Source organism: Schistocerca serialis, chromosome 5, assembly GCF_023864345.2.
Source record: "Schistocerca serialis cubense isolate TAMUIC-IGC-003099 chromosome 5, iqSchSeri2.2, whole genome shotgun sequence".
Classification (NCBI taxonomy): domain Eukaryota; kingdom Metazoa; phylum Arthropoda; class Insecta; order Orthoptera; family Acrididae; genus Schistocerca; species Schistocerca serialis.
In genome coordinates, this window is record NC_064642.1 from 385,162,498 (window position 1) to 385,183,468 (window position 20,971).

A 20,971-nucleotide genomic window follows, 5' to 3' on the forward strand; every position below is an offset into this window, starting at 1 on the left:
GCAACTGACGGCTCACGGTTGCAACACTGGAGGAGGAACAGAAAACAGCAAAGTCGTCCACAAATAAGGAGCACTGTACTGGACTCCTCACTGTAGACGTTATACTGTTGATGGCTATGGCAAAGAGGGTAACGCTTAAAACACTGCCCTGGGGGACACCGTTCTCTTGCTCAAAGCGATCAGACAGTGTGTTACCAACGCAGGTCCGAAAAAACCGCTGAGACAGGAAAGACCGAATGAAAATCGGGAGGCGGCCACGAAAGCCCCATTGATGCATTTGTGCAAGAATACAGTGTCTCCAAGTAGTATCATATGCCTTACTGATATCAAAGAAGATACCGATACAGTGATGCTGGCGGAGAAAAGCCTGCTGAATAGCCGCCTCTAGGAGGGTCAGGTTGTCGACCATGGACCGAAATTTTCGGAATCCACACTGAAAGCGGCTAAGGAGCTGTCTGGTCTCTAACAGCCAGACCAGACGCCGGTTAGCCATCCATTCCAGGGTCTTTCCGACACAGCTTGTCAAGGCGATACTACGATAACTACCGGGACATGTGCGGTCCTTTCCTGGTTTGAGGAGAGGGATGAGAATTGCCTCCCTCCACGAGGTGGGGAACACTCCTGTCTGCCATATGAGATTAAAACATTCGAGGAGGATTTCCTTTGACGCCGCTGGCAGATGTCGAAGCATGGAGTACCGGATGCGGTCGTAACTGGTGCAGTGTCAGAAGTCTCAGTAAGTGCCGATTCAAGTTCCCACATGGAGAAAGGGGAATTGTAGGCCTCAGAACTGTTCGACCGAAAGTCCAAGGTCGCTCTTTCGACAGTCGCACGGTAGCGACGAAACGCTGGATCCTGATTTGTAGTGGCAGTACTTTGTGCAAAATGCTCTGCCAGCATCTGAGCAAAGACTCTGGGTGTCGTTTGGAGGCATCCCTGGTTCAGGACAGCAGCTATTGGTAAACGGCTATGTTTACCGGAAATCCTCCGGATGGCTTCCCATACTCTTGTGGAACAAGTGGAACGGTTGATGGAGTCCAGGAACTCCTGCCATGACCTTTTCTTGCTCTCTTTAATGACACGGCGTGCCCTGGCTCTCGCGATTTGAAAGGCGGTAAGATTGACCGCTGTTGGGCGGCATTTAAATCGGCGAAGAGCCGCACACCTGTCCCGGATGGCTGAACGGCACTCTTCTGTCCACCAAGGCACAAGGCGCCGCTTAAGAGTGCCAGAAGACTGTGGTATGGACAGGTCAGCAGCATGATGGACCACAAGCGTGATGTGATCCACCCATTCCTGTACGTTATTGTGGCGGTCAAAGACAGCCAACTGAGTGAACAGTGGCCAGTTACCCCTGCCAATCATCCACGATGGTGGCCGCTGCTCCAGCGATACACCATCCAGGAGATGAATGCGGATAGGGAAGTGATCGCTGGAATGAAGGTCGTCAATGCCCTCCCAGTGAACAGAGTCGGTGAGGGTTGGAGAGCAGAAAGATAGGTCAATGGCTGAGAATGACCCTGTAGCAGTAGAGAAATGAGTCGGAGTACCTGTGTTGAGGATGCACGACACTTGAGATGTTAGGAGGCTCTCCAAAATTCGACCTCGAGCGCAAAGAGAAGTGGAGCCCCACAGGACATGATGGGCATTGAAGTCTCCCAGGAGGAGAAATGGGCGGGGGAGTTGGTCGATAAGATCTGTGAGAGCGTCTAAGGTCATTGCATCCAGAGGGGGTAAATAAAGGGAGCAAACAGTAAGCCTCCGAGGTGAATGAATTTCAACTGCAACTGCTTGCAGGTCAGTATCCAGGGGGAGAGCAGAGGAGTGGTGGTCATTATTGACAAACACAGCGACTCCGCCTTTGGCCCTTTCTCCAGTCAGGTCATCTTTGCGATATGACGTATAGCCCCTTAGTACAGGAGCATCAAATGGTTTTAAATGCGTTTCCTGTAAACACAAGCACAGGGGGCGTTGCCGTGGTAGGAGGTTCAGTTCCTCCACATGTGCCCGGAATCCATTCATGTTCCACTGTATAATGGGAGCAATCTATCAGGGTGGGAGTACCTTCATTCTCACTTTCTGTTGGGGAGGGGAGCCCACAACAGGTGGAGGCTCAGTTTTGGGGCGAGATGATTGCCCCAGTCTGACATCAACCTCCATCGCCTCAGAAGAGGAGTCGAGAGAGACGTCAGAGAGAATGACATCCACATCAGGAGACTGTATAACTGCAGTCTCCTTTAGTGGGCGAGTCTTCACCTTTGTCTTTGGCTTCGATGTTCTGGCCTGAGGTGGCATTGGAGCCAAAACCTCAGAAGCAGTAGGGGGTGTAGCAGCGCTGGGCAGTGCACAAGACTGGACCCGGGAAGGGGCAGGAAGTTCCATGATGTCAGCTACCACGGCCTGGTCAGAAGGCCAGGGGGGAGCAGCAGGCTTCACAGGAATGGCAGCAGCACACGTACATTGACAAGCGCAGGTGCTAGTGCTGACAGTAGCAACCTCCGTTTGTGTAGCGGCATCGGTTTTCGAGACTGGTTGTTTGAGAACGGAAGAAAAGGAAGCAGCGAACGTGGGCGGCTGCATGGACTTGTAGATTTTCTTCGCCTCACCATACGGGATGCGTTTTGTAGTTTTTAGTTCCTGGATCTTCCGTTCCTCAAGGAAAACTCTGCATTCCCTACTCCACACAGGGTGATCCCTAGAGCAGTTGACACACTTGGGAGGAGAGGAGCAACCAACTCCCTCATGGGCGGCTTTACCACAATTCTCGCAAGTGGCTTCCCCTCTACAGCCGAGAGTAGTGTGTCCAAAGTGTTGGCATTTAAAACACCGCATGGGGTTGGGGTAATAAGGCCGTACAATGAGACGTAGGAAACCTGCCTTCACATGCTCTGGCAATTTGGTGGTGTTAAATGTAAGGATAAATGAGCCAGTCTTTATGAGAGCACTATCCACCCGTTTCATAATGTGTTGCACGTCGACAATTCCTTCCCGGGACCATTCAGCCTTCAGTTCGTCTTGGGGAATGTCAACGAGATCTCTGCAAGTCACAACACCCTTGCTGTAGTTCAAGGTGTTGTGAAATTCAGTCTCTATCGCAAACTCCCCAAGAAACTGTGGCTTCTGAAGGTTCTGGACTTGCTGGAAGCTAGATGTTTCAACCAACAAGGTGCCATTTCGCAAGCGCTTTACAGATTTTAATGTGCCAGCAATACCTTCTAAGCCCTTCTGTATATAAAATGGCGAAACTTTTTCAAAACTCCCATCTTTTCTTTTAATTATGAAAAACACATTCTGCGAAGTAGCATGTGTTCTGTTACTACTACCTGAATCAGGAGGACTGGCTACACGAGTCCTCTTGTTGGATTGGGTGTTAGAACCCACCAGCGGTCCACCCTTTCCGCTGGCAAGAGAAGAATAAAAGTTCGAGGGTTCCATCTCGGTCCCACGAGCAGCTAGGGAACTAGAAGTCCACCTAGACAGAGCCCCGCATGCCTAGGTAAGCCTTATACAACTGGGGGGCGGCAGGTGCCCCAGAGGTTGCCCGCTTGCGACTGTTCCACCCCAACAGCCATGCATCTTATAGGCGCGCAGCACACCGTAAGATTGAGGGGTTTTTATAGAGGTTTACCTTCCTCGCAATCCAGGCGGTCAAGCCAAGATTACCATTCCCCACAGCACACAACATTCCACCGCCGCGTCATGCGGGGTTACGGTGACAGGAGACTGGCGGTGCTGACCAGTCCCCAGCTCAGGACCCCGGGGTCGCCAAGCCCGTACTCAGCAAATGAATGCTGAGCCCCTGGGGGGTAAACATTTGGTGCGGATGTGAAAGTGTCCCAGTTAGCCTTGGTAAGAGCCCACCTGGGAAAGTGCCGAGGCAAACCGAGAGATCTATGGCTGAACAGATGCCATGTGCCACACTGAAATACGTGGGGGCACTTGTATTTGGGAGACAAAGGTCGAGTTCACTTACTAGGTGATCAACACCTTTGCCTTGGCCAGTAACCTTGGTGCCACCCCATAACAAAGGGTTCTGGGCATTAAAATCACCCAGAAGGAGAAAAGGTGGGGTGAGTTGCAAAATGAGTGCAGCCAATACATGGGGCGGTACATCACCATCTGGAAGGAGGTAGATGTTAAAGACGGTAATTTCCTGTGTTGTGCTCACCGTCGACAGCCACAGCTTCTAAAGGTGTTTGAAGGGGCACAGGTTCGCTACAGTCAGAGGTAAGGACAAAGATGCTAGCTCTACCTGAAAGTCTGTCACAGGCAGGACAGTTTTTGTAGTACCCCTGACTGCCACGAAGGGCAGGGGTCCACATTGCAGAAAACCAGGTTTCCTGAAGGACAATGCAAAAAGCAGGGGTTATGCTTAAAAGCTGATGTAATTCAACCAGGTGGAAGAAACAAACACTGCTGTTCCACTGGATGATGATGCTTTCTGGAACGGGAAGGCATGTAGTGACCAAGGAGACAGGTTATGCCTCAGTATCAACTGCTGCCACCAGCTGAGTATCTGTATCCATTGCTATTGCCAATGAGGCATCAGTGAGATCCAGGTCTTCAGGGGACACTAAAATCTCCACCTCATCCTCAGATGCAGAACTGTTAGGGAGTGGTGGTGTTGGGGACACTGGAGAGTCCTGTTTCTTAACATTCTTCTTCTTGGTTTGTCTGCCCTCTCACTTCTCTTTAGGGACTTCTTCAAAGTAGCTTCAGACACAGAGGAAGACCGTGAAGCTCTTTGTCCAGCAGCTTTCGGCTCCTTTAGCCACTGGCGAGTGTCCACTGTGGCATTAGTGGAGTCCTTCGAAGAGATAGTCCCAAGGGATCCCTGCCGCATGAGAGGAGCTGGAGGAGGCTGTTGCTTCTCGGGCTGGGGGGACAGGACCGATGTCCCCTGTGCTTGGGGGGGAGGGAGGAGGGGGGGGGTTATTGCTCCTGAAGTAGGTACTTTGGGAGCAATGGAAGAAGATTTGCCTCCTACCACTAAGGGGGCAGATGTATTCTGGCAGCCCAGAGGGACCACTGTTCGTGGCACAGAGTGTGGAACTACTGTCACTCATGACGGCATTGTTGAAGTAGCTGCAGCATATGTGGACGTCAACCGAATGGGGTGTAATCTTTCAAATTTACATTTAGCCTCTTGGTATGTCAACTGGTCCAGGGTCTTGTACGCCATGATTTTCCCCTCCTTTTGGAGTACTGTGCAGTCAGGTGAGCAGGGGGAGTGGTGCTCTCCACAGTTAATACAAGTGTGTGGAGGCGCACATGTAGTATTTGGATGCAGCGGACGTCCACAATCTCGACATATGGTGTTGGAAGTGCAGTGAGAAGACATATGCCCAAATTTCCAGCACTTAAAGCACCGCATAGGGGGGAAGGACATATGGTTTAATGTCACAGCGGTAAAGCATCACTTTGACCTTATCAGGTAATGAATCACCCTCAAGGGCCAAGATGAGGGCACCAATAGCAACCCTGTTGTCTTTGGGTCCCCCGTAAAAGCACTGGATGAAATGAACACCCTGCCATTCTAAATTGGTGCAGAGCTCGTCAGACTGCAAGAGGAGGTCGCAGTGGGAAATAATCCCTTGGATCATGTGGAGCCTTTTATGGGGAGTGACGGAAACAGGAATATCATCCAACTGGTCACAGGCGAGTAAGGCTGTCTGAATCAATACTGCACCGTTTCTCATCTTGGAGAGTGCTGTCACTTCCCCAAACTTATCCTCGAGATGTTCAACAAAAAACTGAGGCTTCATAGGTAGAATGGAGTCCCCATTCTGCTACAGACTAAATATCGAGGCGAATACAGCTCTCTTCTTTCTGTAGCCCTATGTTCCTCCCATGGTGTAGCGAGGGAGGGAAACGATTTACAGTCATACCTGTCAGCATCTTTCCCTTCTTAGAGACTGCTGGCACCGTTCAGTCACCAGCAAGAGATGACTTGGTCTACTTCATTGCAGGTCATCTGCCCTGATGTCACCCACTCTGATCAGCGGCTCTCCCCACGGGCGCCACCTAGCCACACCAAAGGCCACCTGGTACAATGGCCACTGCCAGGAGTCCTGATGCCCCAAGAAGATAGGCACCTATTCCTTGGCACGCATGGGGAGTTTGCAGCTCCAGCATCAGCAGTGCGATCCCTGTGTTGTCAGGGGGCTACCACCAAATGGGTACATGACGGCCCCACCATAACAGACTGGTTACCGTGCTGGATATTGGGCGCAGAGAAATCCAATATTGTCATGGGGGCAAAAGAGAACAGGAACGGAAGAAGATGATGTAACCCAGAAAGTGTCCTTGCCCAAATATCTGAATTGCAGGTGGAGATGCAAAGCCATAACGAGAAGAGGTGCAGGACATTGAATCTAATGGCACTATGGATTACTGATGCATGTAAAGTATCCTTCCCATATGGCCCGCACTTCTGTAGAATTTGGGAAGTGGCAGGTCAAACCATAAAATGGGACATGAACTTATAAGGCTGAAAAGTGGGAGACTCCTTTTAGTCGCCTCTTATGACAGGCAGGAATACCTCGGCCTATTTTAACCCCCGGACCCGCAAGGTGGGGTGGCTGGGGGGGTTAGAAGAGAAGTAATGGCAGAATTTAAACTGTGAAGAGAATTAATTGGAGCAACGGATAACTTCCATTGAAAAGAATCCAGTTTCACCAAAACTGCTGAGCTTTTTTCTTAACGAAACAAAGCAAAATTATGTGGTTCCTATACAAAATATAATGCTCCCAAACTAGTTGCAATCATTAACAAGGAAATGCAATCTACCTCATATCTTACCTCTTCCTGTGTTATGTCTAGGAGAGATGAGTTACAGCTGCTAAAAGTAGTTACAGGGTACACCCACATATCATTTTTCACAGTACTCAGAGTCACCAAAGATTCACTTTCCAAATGATGCAGTAGATCCTCCAAACTGTTATATCCTAACACTGTTGGTTCAAGCCTTCTCAAAAAGTGCACCTGCCAGACAAATAAAATGGAATTAGAGTATATGTTATTAATTAGGACCAGTAAAAAATGTTCAAAAAAGACAACATAAAATTTTATCACAATTAGTGGTGCTCTGCCATTTACTTTACATTTTGCTCAGTTTTTTTTAATTTATCATCATTTGAATCTTCAATACAACTTTAAAAGATTCTGCACTTTTCCCATTTCCAATGGGTAGAATGTATTACTCAGAGCTCAAATAATCCAATATAATGATGGTCTTCTACAAACGCATCACAGTTGACATACTGTTGCTGCAAACTGAATTATGAGGGATATAAAATTATACTAATCTCTCCTGTCCAAGCTAAGTTCTTAGCTCACATTACCCACACTGGTGTGTACCTTTTCAATGGCTTTGAGAATTTGTTTTTTCCAATATCACGAGGATTACTCTTGATCATATATAGTTACGATTCTTTCAAAATACTGACTCTGGATCCCACTCAAAATTATTTATTCTAGATGAATAAACCATCACATTGTTTCAAATCTATTGCATTTACTATGTACTTTTGAAGTCTAAGTCTGCCTCCAAAGATGAGAGGTCAGTATAGACGGCTGCCATGCGGATGATCCGATTTCAATTCCCACTATTGCCAACGATTTTCCATTGGTTGGAGGACTGATACAGAGTGCACTCAGCCTCATGATGCAAATTTAGGAGCTACTTGACTGAGCAGTAGCAACTTCACAGTCTGGAAAGTCTACAAAATGTCCGGCTGACCACGTGCCCTTCGATACTGCACCTGCATGACACCGTAAGGCAGGGGATGACACAACGGCCTGCAGACATCCATTGGCTCTCCACGGCCTGGCGAGGAATGTGTGCCTTCTTTTTTTCTAAGTGTGAGTTGCTATTTTACAATACACTTTTTTATTTTATCTTTTCTCCAGGTAATGACAACAAAGAACTTATTTTCATTCACTAAGACATGACTGCCTACTTGTCCAGTCAGGTTTGTAGTACTTGACAAAAAAGGCGGGTACATTCTAGATGACATTTTAATCTAGAATTGAATACCAAATTTATATCATCAAAATAAAAACCTTAACATTTTAAGTTTTCCATGAAATTATTTCTTCATTTCCGACTTCCAAAGGAACTGCCAAATATTTCTCCACATTGATAAGTTAACTCTGTATGACTTTAGGTCAAGTCTCAGAGATAGTGATTCACCAATATCTACAGTAGTTCACTCAGAATTTTTGCTTCTGTTTCCCTCTCTATCATCACAGTACAGGTGAATAATAAAACATTTACTGCAGTTCTTTCTCATTACTGTCTATTCTACTACATTCACTATAGCAATGAAAACCATAATTTGATCTTCGAAGGATACACAAACTGGTTGTTCTTTTCTTGACCGATAGGAACTTATTTAGTGCTCCCTTATCTTTTACAAATTTCTATATATGTCTGCTTTGTGGATGGCCATATGCCTTCATAAGGTCTCAGAGTAGGTTTTTTTTGGTAGTATGTAATCTTGCGTCACAACATTTTATTTTGCTGTTTAGGTCCACTACATTTTGAAGGATTAGATTGACTTTTCTGGACATTACATCTGTATCAGTTTATCGCCTTCATTTTTGTGTGCTAAAAAATATGTTACAACTGCCTTGCTCCTCTTTCAAAACTTTTCAAAGGGCTTTCACATAATAAAGATTAAGTCCGTGGTAGACATGTATGGCACAAATCCATTCCTCCATTCCTATGCACTTACAGTATTACCACCCATATTCCTCTCAGAGCCCATTTGTTCTTGCTTATGATTTAATATGTAACTCCTTACCACTTTAGAGAAGTGAATTCAATAATTCTGCTGCTGCTTTCTACATTGCATTTTGAATTTTATTGGAACTGGTTTAATTACGTGATTAGTAGTTTATAAACAATGTATGTCAGTCTAATTCTTTTGCATGACCTTAAAAACATGCACACAGGATATTAACAAAATAAATGACATCACACACAATGGCATTTGCTTTCAATCAAGTGTAGACTCAAACTGTCACTGTTTCATGCAGCTTTCATATGGATTCTTGTTCATCCTGAGTGACAACTGAAGCTGAGGCAGCAGATATAAGCACTGAATGAGCAGTCAGTCAACAGCAAAAACAAGCAAACATTAAAGGCTACCATAAATTGCATAGCTAAACTAGTGAAACAGAAGGTTTACTGTATTAAAAAGCAAAATTCAATTATAAAGGTTTTCAGAAATAACTGCAAACAGTCGCCTTTTATGATGGTTCAACTTTTATTATACCATAACTGGTTTCAAGTCACCTAGCTACTTGCCATTAGAGTTTCAATGATTGTAACATTGTGGGGGTTGTTGCACAGCTGTGGCAAGGCAGAAAAAAAAAAAAAAAAACATACATTCTCAGTGTGGTGAGGTATTAGGAATTAGTTACCTCATAAGGTCGACTTGAATGCATTAGAGTTATTAAACTCCAACTAAAATTACTTTTTGGTTGACAGACTACAGTAGCATGGGGCAGTGTTGCTGGCATGTAGCCAGCCACACTTCACAAGGCTCTGCATGTGCCACTTGTGAAACAACTACAATATGCTGACGACAGACACCTACCACTCGACTTGCTGAAAAGTCAATCACAAAGTAATTTTAATCAGAGGATAAGATTCACAAGTTTAATCCTGGTACACAAATTTCCATTAATCCTACAGCACTAGGCAAATTTGATGACTTGAAACCAGCCACGACATAATAAAAACCGAACTGTCAAAAATGGTGACTGGTTGCAGCTATTTCTCAATACCTCTCTTCATTTCAGTTGTGTTTTCCATCCATAATGGATAAAAGTTCAATTAAGAAGATTGTAAAACAAGATAGAATTCCCGTCCAGCAAAATTCTAACTACTTACCAACAGATTCACTTAAAAGTAGGGAAAAAACTATACTCAGGTTTCAGAACTTGTATGTTCCCTCCTCTTGGAGAAATGATGGATAGTTTGGTTAAGACAGAAAAGAAGGGGCAGCTGGAACAAGCCCCATCTTGAATCAGACCCCACTGCTGTCAGGCTGTATAGTTTGTTTCTTTAGTTTTAACTATTTCTTTAGACAAGTGCTTGGAATTTCAACTCTTGAAACAGAAGGTTTATAGGATTATACCTCGTAAATTGTAGACTTTTCCCAATCACATTTCTTAAACATAAAAATAACAATGCTATAGTACTGGATATTAATTATCTTGCCAAAACTCAATCATAGCTCTATATAACACCTGTTTTCAGAGCTCAATAAGTGCTTTAATCACATTTGCAATGAATTTATCAAAATCAAAAAGGGTAGCTCTTTTCACTATATTTACTGCTTTCTCTACTTCAAATTTATTACCATATTTTAAGAACTAAAAGACATTCTTTTTCTTTAAAAAATTGCCTCCACAATTCAGGTGCATTTCATATTCAAAATTAATATAAAAATGTCCACGTTGCAGCTGAGTGGACAACGAGCCAACTTGTCATGCCGGGGGGCCTGGGTTAGATTCCCGGCTGAGTTGGAGATTTTCTACACTCAAGTACTGGGTTGCAGCACAAGTTGCCGACGTGGCACCACCTCAAAAGACTTGCACCAGGCAATCAGGTATACTTGCCAGGAGGCCCTCGCCACACAACATTTCATTTCAATACAATAACATCCAGTGTCTTATTTAAAATTCCTGCAGTCTTAAAAATGGCACATGTACGATGCCATGAGACATCTACCTCTATCTGGCAACATTGGAATCAACTGGCAGCGGCAATGCACCGATGTGACAAAAATGAGTTGCAGGGACTCAACAAGCTTGCTAACACCATCTCCCTCCTGTTCCGCCATAAGAAACTCAGAACACTGTATAGCCTATGATGCATCACTGCAGTCTATGGTGCCAGTGAACTTGAACTGAAAGTTGTTTGTGTTATCATTAACAGTACAAAATTTTTGTTAGTAGCTAGTTTTGTAACCAATAGCATATACAGAACAACATGAAAACAGAACAGCTGAGCATCATTTCTGACAAGAACATTGCGGAGATTGGGAGGACGACAAAAAGCTATTGTAGGTGTTGTGGGCAAAATCTCAGACAGAATGAATCTCATTTCAGGGCATGATTTTAGAAAGTCATGGCCTTGTTTAAGTAGCTGATTAAGACAGACAATACCAAGATAATGGTGAGTGACAAATGGTGTCTTCAAAAGTTGTTTTTTGGAGGAGTCAGCAATACCAGGATTGGACGTGATGCTTTTTAACTAGCTAGGTGGGGTAATTATGTCTAATGAAATCTCCTTCCTGCAGAAGGATTGAAGGGGAAGGTAGAAGGGTGAAGACAAAGGAACTGGAGAGGTTTAGGAAAAGGGTTGAGTTCAGAAAAGTCATCCAATACCCAGGTCATGGGAGACTTATACTGGACAGGATTGTCGTGGGTTGCTTGGAGGGGTCTTTCCTGGTTCCCACAGCCGCACCCCTGATCTGTTTGTATGTCTGTAACTCAAAGGTGAAGTAGTTGATGGTATGTATAAAGTTGATTAAGGGTGGCAGGAAGAATGTCATAAGTTTGGAATCAGGTGGGCACTGAGGAAACATACAGCAACAGACAGTCCATATACGTGGGCGATGTTGATATACACTCCTGGAAATGGAAAAAAGAACACATTGACACCGGTGTGTCAGACCCACCATACTTGCTCTGGACACTGCGAGAGGGCTGTACAAGCAACGATCACACGCACGGCACAGCGGACACACCAGGAACCGCGGTGTTGGCCGTCGAATGGCGCTAGCTGCGCAGCATTTGTGCACCGCCGCTGTCAGTGTCAGCCAGTTTGCCGTGGCATACGGAGCTCCATCGCAGTCTTTAACATTGGTAGCATGCCGCGACAGCGTGGACGTGAACCGTATGTGCAGTTGACGGACTTTGAGCGAGGGCGTATAGTGGGCATGCGGGAGGCCGGGTGGACGTACCGCCGAATTGCTCAACACGTGGGGCGTGAGGTCTCCACAGTACATCGATGTTGTCGCCAGTGGTCGGCGGAAGGTGCACGTGCCCGTCGACCTGGGACCGGACCGCAGCGACGCACAGATGCACGCCAAGACCGTAGGATCCTACGCAGTGCCGTAGGGGACCGCACCGCCACTTCCCAGCAAATTAGGGACACTGTTGCTCCTGGGGTATCGGCGAGGACCATTCGCAACCGTCTCCATGAAGCTGGGCTACGGTCCCGCACACCGTTAGGCCGTCTTCCGCTCACACCCCAACATCGTGCAGCCCGCCTCCAGTGGTGTCGCGACAGGCGTGAATGGAGGGACGAATGGAGACGTGTCGTCTTCAGCGATGAGAGTCGCTTCTGTCTTGGTGCCAATGATGGTCGTATGCGTGTTTGGCGCCGTGCAGGTGAGCGCCACAATCAGGACTGCATACGACCGAGGCACACAGGGCCAACACCCGGCATCATGGTGTGGGGAGCGATCTCCTACACTGACCGTACACCACTGGTGATCGTCGAGGGGACACTGAATAGTGCACGGTACATCCAATCCGTCATCGAACCCATCGTTCTACCATTCCTAGACCCGCAAGGGAACTTGCTGTTCCAACAGGACAATGCGCGTCCGCATGTATCCCGTGCCACCCAACGTGCTCTAAAAGGTGTAAGTCAACTACCCTGGCCAGCAAGATCTCCGGATCTGTCCCCCATTGAGCATGTTTGGGACTGGATGAAGCGTCGTCTCACGCGGTCTGCACGTCCAGCACGAACGCTGGTCCAACTGAGGTGCCAGGTGGAAATGGCATGGCAAGCCGTTCCACAGGACTACATCCAGCATCTCTACGATCGTCTCCATGGGAGAATAGCAGCCTGCATTGCTGCGAAAGGTGGATATACACTGCACTAGTGCCGACATTGTGCATGCTCTGTTGCCTGTGTCTATGTGCCTGTGGTTCTGTCAGTGTGATCATGTGATGTATCTGACCCCAGGAATGTGTCAATAAAGTTTCCCCTTCCTGGGACAATGAATTCACGGTGTTCTTATTTCAATTTCCAGGAGTGTAGATGGAGATAGCATCAATAGCGACAAGCAAGGTGTGTGCTGGGAGTGGGATGGGCAGGGATTTCAGACAATCTAGGAAATGGTTGGAGTCTTTAGTATAGGAGAGAAGTCTTTGTACTATGGGCTGCAGGTGCTGATCAACTAAGGCAGATACATATTCGGTGAGTGCTTTGAAGCCAGCAACAACAAGATGGCCAGGATGATTGGGTTTGTGGATTTTAGGAAGAAGGTAAAAGGTTGGGGTGCATGGTTTGGGTAGGGTAAGAAGTTGCATGGATTGAGGTTTTAGTCCTTGTGAGGGGCCTGAGGTTTTAAGGAGGGACTTTAGGTCAGTTGGAATCCAGAGATGGGATCTTGAAGACAGACACTGTATGTAGAGCTGGCTTAGACCTTCACTAACATACTCCAGTCGGTACAGTAACACACTGATAAATCCTTTGTCAGCTGGGAGGATGATGTGGGAGTCGTCAGCTTTTAGGGAATGCAGAACCCAGAGTTCTACAGAGGACAGGTTAGGGTCATGGTGCAGGGACCTGAGCCGGCCGGGGTGGCCGACCGGTTCTAGGCGCTACAGTCTGGAACTGTGCGACTGCTACGGTCACAGATTCAAATCCTCCCTCAGGCATGGATGTGTGTGATGTCCTTAGGTTAGTTAGGTTTAAGTAGTTCTAAGTTCTAGGGGACTGATGACCTCAGAAGTTAAGTCCCATAGTGCTCAGAGCCATTTGAACCATTTTTGCAGGGACCTGAGGATGGGTTCTGAAGCATTTCTGGATGTGATGAATTCTTGGTAGGCTTGTAAGGGATGATTTTGTTGTGGTGGTGGTGAATCAAGTTGAGATCGGGGTCAAAACTGTTCAAGGCAGGGTTCAATGTCAGGTCTGCTGTTGGAAAGGTTTTGGGATTGGGTTGCAAAGTCATATTTCCAATTGACATTACTGTGAAGGAAAGTAGATCCTTCACCAAAGCAGCATGATTTAATGCAGGTTTAAGGCTGAAAAGTGAAACCCTTGGATAATACAGATAATTCAAGAGGGGAGAGTACTTTAGATGAGGGGTTGAGAACACTATACTGTTGTAACTGGTTCTTGTGATTATGAGTTATTATTGGTCTGGGAGGTAGTGGTGAAAGCTGTGGGATGTTAAGGAGGTTTGCCAAACTTCGTTTGTAGGAGAGTAGAAGAGGAGTGGTGACTGACGGTGTGGCTGTTTAGCGAGCTGCAGAGGGACAGGAAGTGAAACACCACTGTTGAGGTAGTTTAGGAGAAGGTGGGATAGCTTTTTGAGGTGAAGTCTGGCATGTTGTTGCAATTTGGAGTTGGTTTAGTGGATGATACCATCGAAGGAAATGTGAGGGGAGCTAAGTGCATGGTTTTTAGAAGGAGTGAAGTCTGGTGAGTGCAAATTGGCAAATGAGGCATGCAAATCACAGATTAACCGCACGAGTGCAAGAGACTGTTGTATTTGAAACTGTAAAAGAGCCTAGTGTAGAGTAGGATTACATCCAGAAACAGCAACTTTCACTGTTATACCACTGTGAGTAACTCCAAGGGACAAGCGGGTTTCAAGAAACAGGATGTGGGACCATAGTTTTGATAGTGCAAAAGCCTGTTTACGAAAAGAATGGATGTCATATGTGATGGGATTCATCACAGCAGGAGAGGACAGTTAGAAATGGTGGGAGTGGCAAAAAGGGAAGCAGAGGGTGGGAAAAGATAGAAAAACAGAAGAACTGCAAGGAAAAAATTCAGAAAAATCAGAAAAATTCATACAAACATCATGAGAACAGACAATGGTCAATTAGAAGTAATGAGTGGGCGAGAATTTCTTGCCATAGAAATGGTCTGTATGATACGAACAAATGAATGTAAAAGAAAAAATTGATAGGGGAAGTCAGGAACAGAGACAAAATTTTAAAAACCGAGCAAACAGAAAGTCATAAGAGAAAATGTTAGCTACTTTGGTGGCAAATAAAGTAATGTAGGAGACAGCAGTAAAAGTCGAGCAGAGCACTTCGGCCCAAAATAAATGCACAAAAACATGAAAGAATTACGTGTAAGCAAGGTATGAGGGGGGTGGGAGAGAAAATAGCCGTCAAATTTGCAAATAAATCAACAAAAGACGATGAGGACAAGGTCTTGCAGTGTAGTGAACTGAAAACAAATATTAATAGGCAAGTTCATTGATTACAATGGAATTGTAATACGCAAATTCATAAATAACGGTGGACCTGTCTACGTGCATGGAAATCAGTACTAGAAAAGACGTTGGGGCAAAGCATTGATTAATCTGGGTGGTACAGATAAATAAACAAGTAGTAGGAAACACTAATGTAGAAAACAGATGACAGTTTGAACAAGACAGACAACGACAAAGACTGACAAGAGGGTTACATAAGAAAGAATGATGACCACATGGGCTAATATAACAATGAACATAATCAATTTTTGACAATATTATGAAACTGGATGGATAAAAGATCTACTCACCAAGTGGTGGCAGGACAACACACATTTAAAAAAGGTTTCATGTATGCAAGCTCTCAGAACCAGCGGCTCCTTTTTCCAGTGGAAGAGTTGAAGAGGGAGGAAAAGGGGTGAAGGGAAGGGAGCTGGAGAGGTTTAGGAAAAAGGGTAGAGTTTGGAAAAGTCACCCAGAACCCCGGGTCAGGGGAGGCTTAATGGACACAATGAGAAGGAAAGACTGATTGTTGGGGGCTGCAATGGATGAGATTTGAAAACCTGAGAGCTTAAAGGTTGAAGACAAGGTAATATGTAAGACAGAGATTATTGCTAAAACATCATGCATGAGCTAATAAGAGTGAAAAGCTAAGTGCATAGTATGTAACAGGGGTGGGAGGGGGGACAATAAAATGGACAGGTGGAAAATGAAAGATGTATAAAACTAAAATGGAGTGAAGAAAGAAATAGTTACTGTGAATAAATGCTGAGATGGAAGAAATTAATGTAAATTAATGCCATGTGGGTGGCAAGAACCAAGGACACATTGTAGCGCTAGTTCCCTTCTGTGGAGTTCTGAGAAACTGGTTTCTGGGGGAACAATCCAGATGGCACGTTTGGTGAAATAGACAATGGGGTCATGACTGTCATGTTGTAGAGAGTGTCAGGAAGCTGCTGCATTTTACCCTCGGTGAACAGAGTGCCACTCCAATTTGAGATGTTCCCTCGAGATTATTTTTCTTTTCCCACTCAATTTGATAATTGCAGTATTTTCAGAATATTATTTGCAATTTTTCATGGGTATTCATAGCCACGCAACCAGTACCTGACAATGCCACAGACAGAACCAACAAGGTACTTAGCACGGATATAAGATAAAAAATAACTTAATTCACATGTTAGGAGAAGGCTTTTGGCATGGTTGAAATATTGGTATTCTATATAATATTTTGGTATTCTGGTTTTTATAGTGCAAGTGTGGACGTTATTAACTGACAGTCTACTGAGATCCTAAACAAACTAGAATTATGACTGCCAGAGGGGTGGGGGAGACGAGCAGTGCAGGGAAACAAGCCTGCCTCCCTATTGCAGGGCACACTCTGTTCTGTGTTTCTGTGAGAGGAGAACTGCCACATGGTCATAGAATGGTCAATACTTTCTAGTGTTGTGAAGGTCATAATCAAACTCCGTGATGGACCAGGATAAGTCGCTTCACTCAATGGAACATAAGAGACGAATACAATGAGCAATGCACAGCACAAATCATTTGGTAACAGCTACTGAGCAATTGCTTGCTGAGGTTGGCAGTGTCATAAATGAGGTAGTTCAGACCTGAGCTCTACTGTTATTTGACAGAGTCACAAATGGAATTTATTACTTCTTAGATGCCACGAACCCATCTCATCATTTGCTGCCCTCTTCTCCTTTGCCTTTCATCTTTCCATGCATTATGGTCTTTTCCAAAGAATCAATGTTTTCTCATATTGTGCACAAAGTAGGTCAGTTTTGTTTTAGGAACAGACCTTCTGAGAAACAGTCTGGTTTTATTTGCAGTAATACTGACCTATACATTCTTTTTGTGGTCAATGGAGTTCTAAGGAGTTCCCTTCAAAACCATAGTTCACAGGTGTTTATTCTATGCCATTTGTACATCACAACTGGAAAGATCTTAGCCCTTACTATAAGGATCCTTGTTGTTCAAGTTATGTCCCTACTCCTTAAAACCTTATAAAGGCTGGGCATTGCTTTTCTACCAAGTAACAAGCGGCTCTTAATTTCGTGGCTGCAATCACCAGCAGAAGAAATCTGGAAGTTGAGGCTGCAGAACATAGAAACTACCACCATTGTTTCTCCTCCTATATGCCATGAAGTGTGCAACAACAGCAACCACAAATTGGTTACATTTTTTATATTTTTCTGCAGAAAATAAAGATCTTTCAAAGTATCCTTAGTAAAATAGTTCACCTGGATACAATTCACTAAGAAATAGGTAATTTCATGTTTTCAAATTCTGAGGTACTATTTGCAAATGTGAATTTTTTCTATCCCTCTTGTTCGCAGTTTCGATTTCTAACGGGAATGTTTATGGCAATGCACTTCTCCAGACTGTGTAATCACAGAACACACTTTAACAATCCCCACAAATCACCAATCTGAAAGACAAGGCACTAAATAATATCTCATGTTATACAAGTCATGTTTTTTTTTTTTTTTTTTTTAAAGTTAGTACTAAAAATAAAGCAAGTAGACTTTCTTAGTAATCTTATTTCTACATGAAAACCTGTCTTTAATCTACTTTAATACATAATTCCCCACAATAATAGGGTGTTTATTGCATCATACAACCAGCTTTCAATAATACCATTGTAAAAATTTGCCACCTGAGCAAAATGTTCTGTACCAACTGCATAAAGCACACTTCTTGACGCTTAAGGAAACTCATCATATAGCATCAAAATCGTAAACCATCTGCTCTCTCTCGCTTTTTCATCAACTTTTTGCAGCAAATCATCAGTAATCACTGATCCACGTCATTCCTCATCATGCACATTCATACGGTCACCTTTAAAAGCTCTCACCTATTTCTGTTCCATCCCACTCCTCACAAGTGTCAAGAAGTGTGCTTTATGCAATTAAACACTTAAACTATCAAAAGTTATGTTCAGGTGGCAGATTTCTATGAGGATGGTATTCACTGCTGATTGTCCAACATGATAACTACCTTAATGTTGGTGGGAATAATGTAGGGAAGTAGTTTAAATTATTGGCTTTCAAGTAAAAATACAATTTCTAAGAAAACACTACTTGTTTTATTTTTATCTCAAAATGGTACTTACTTAATACACACACCTCATAGATCTTTACATCATAATATTTAAGAAATATACACTATGGCTTCTTCACAGAAACAAATGTGTTTAAATTTCATTATTTAACAATGAAGATGTGCCTGTATGTGATGGTTAACAGAGCTATAGTGCCTCTTACATCTATCTAAATGCCTGCCAAGTACCTCAAATGCTTGTTCAACTTCACTACTGCTCAGGCCATCTGGAAAGTTGCTTATCAACCAGATCAACATATCCTTCACTGTTTGTACCTCTGGAACATCAATATCTGCAAATAAAAATAACAAGTTGTGTACAGACTTTTCTGTGAGATTCTTCCATCTTATACAAAAATAATAAAAATAACATTCAATTAGATTAAAATAATACAATAAGGACAATTATCACAAAAAATGAGCAGACAGAAAATTACCATCATCTTTTTCTTCCAGTCCTTCTGGAGCTTCAATAATAATAAAATCTTCATCAGTCACTCGAAAACAGTGGAGCATATCAGGATATGCAGACACTACTGATAGTATGTTAATGTACCCGTACTTTGTAATATTGAAGACACTATGAAACATTTCCTAAAATGAAAACAGTTACATTCAAATACATTTCAAAATATATTTAACATTAACATTAGTTTCATAGTGATCAAGAAATGGCCATGAAGTAGTTTATAATAACATTATCACTTTTACAGTGATCTGATAACATCTATGTAGAAGATAAGATCAGAACTTTTCTAGTAAAAAATACACTATGTAAGCAGTAAATGTAACCACTCACCATGTAGTTGATGCATCTATACCACTCAGCCCCCAACTATACAGTGAGAAGTGAACTTCATTCTTTCCGTTGTTTGTATTGCACACAAAACTTTTCGATATGAAGCATACAGAGTGAATATAAGCTGAAGTTCCCTTGATAGAAATATTCAAAAGAAGTTTTACGAGGTCCGTCTAAAAAGTATTTGACCTTTGATTTTCCCGTGCAAAATAGAGACAATAGTGCTGCACCTCTGTACACAGTAAAGGAAGAGACCTTTATGCGCATGCATGAATTTTGTCCCTGCCTTCCAGCACGTCAGTCACTGCCTGTCAATCACTGAGTGCCGTGCTACACAATGCGTTCGTTGGATTACCGATTCTCTCAAGATGACTGAAGGTGTTGAGCAAAGATACTGCATCAAATTTTGTCAAAAGCTTGGTGATTCTCAAAGCGACACAATTTGTAAGATTCAGCAGATGTTTGGAGAAGATGTGATGGTTGTTACACAAATTAAGGAGTGGTTCAACCAATTCAAAAATGGGCAGACATCAGCGGAGGGTGACCAGTGTTCTGGCAGGCCCCAAACTGCTCAGAGTGCAGCTGTTGTTGAGAGGGTGCAAAACTTGGTGATGGCAGATCGTCGTTTGACAATGCAGGAGATTGCCCAAGAGGTTCTAGCGAGTAAAGATTCTGCACATGCAATTTTGCGTGATGATTCAAACTTGCACCGAGTAGCTGCAAAATTTGTGCCCAAGTTGTTGTCACCGGAACAAAAAGACCTTTATTTTGACATTGCACAGGACTTTCTGGACACCAGTAACACTGATCCTGGGTTTCTGAACACTGTGATAACTGGATATGATCATGGGTGTATGGGTATGACCCAGAAACAAAAAGACAATCGTCGCAATGGAAGCATCCCGAGTTACCAAGGCCGAAGAAAGTGCGACAGATGCGAAGCAAATCAAGGTGATGCCGACTGTCTTGTTTGATGTCCACGAAATTGTGCATCACGAATACGCACCGAGAGGACAAACAGTGACAAAGGAGTACTATCAAGATGTTCTCCAATGACTACGTGATGTAGTTCGGCACAAAAGACCAGACATGTGGACGGTGAAAAACTGGCAACTACATCATGGCAACACCCCCACACATTCATCCCACTTGATCCAAAATTTCTTGGCCAAACATGGAATTATAGCCATTCACCAACCTCCCTACTCTCCTTGTGACTTCTGGTTGTTTCCAAATTTCAAGATGCGACTGAAAGGATCCCATTTTGAGAGTAGAGAATAAATAATGCGGAACATGACAATGGAACTGAACATCATTCCAAAAGAAGACTTCCAGAGGTGTTTCTGGCACTGGAAGGATCAGTGGGCAATGTGTATGCAAGCATAAGGGGCCTACTTTGAAGGGGATTAGGATCCCAACCCCATCAGGTATTCGAAATATTTTTTCTGGCCACAGGTCAGATACTTTTTAGACAGGTCTCATATGTAATTTCTACAACTAGATACAACTATACTATGTCTAACCAACCAATTTTTGGAGAAAAGGAACATACCAACACAAACCATGCACAGAATACATAACACCTATTTGACCTCATATGTGCCAACCAGAACAGATTTCTGCAACATCGCATGGATTTCTAAACCATCAGTTGTGTAAAACTCTACTCACACTTCTCTCACAAGACAGTCATAGATCGAGGCAACCATTTTGATGCAGTGTGTGTCTACTTCTGAAATGTATTTGATTCAGTAACACACCAAAGCTTAATAACAAAAGTACAAACATATAAATGACTGAATTGCAAATTTCTTGGTACAAA

At 43.9% G+C, this 20,971-nt stretch overlaps 1 protein-coding gene across 1 annotated transcript in view; it reads right to left on the reverse strand.

Annotated features, from left to right (window-relative positions):
• Positions 1 to 20,971, reverse strand: part of LOC126481276 (uncharacterized) — a 147,129-nt gene that overhangs the window by 56,410 nt on the left and 69,748 nt on the right. Inside the window, exons 6-8 of the mRNA XM_050104908.1 lie at positions 18,788 to 18,944; positions 18,540 to 18,643; positions 6,802 to 6,984 (exon numbers count right to left, since the gene is read on the reverse strand). Of these exons, the coding sequence (XP_049960865.1) occupies positions 6,802 to 6,984; positions 18,540 to 18,643; positions 18,788 to 18,944 (444 nt within the window). The remainder of the gene's footprint in view (positions 1 to 6,801; positions 6,985 to 18,539; positions 18,644 to 18,787; positions 18,945 to 20,971) is intronic.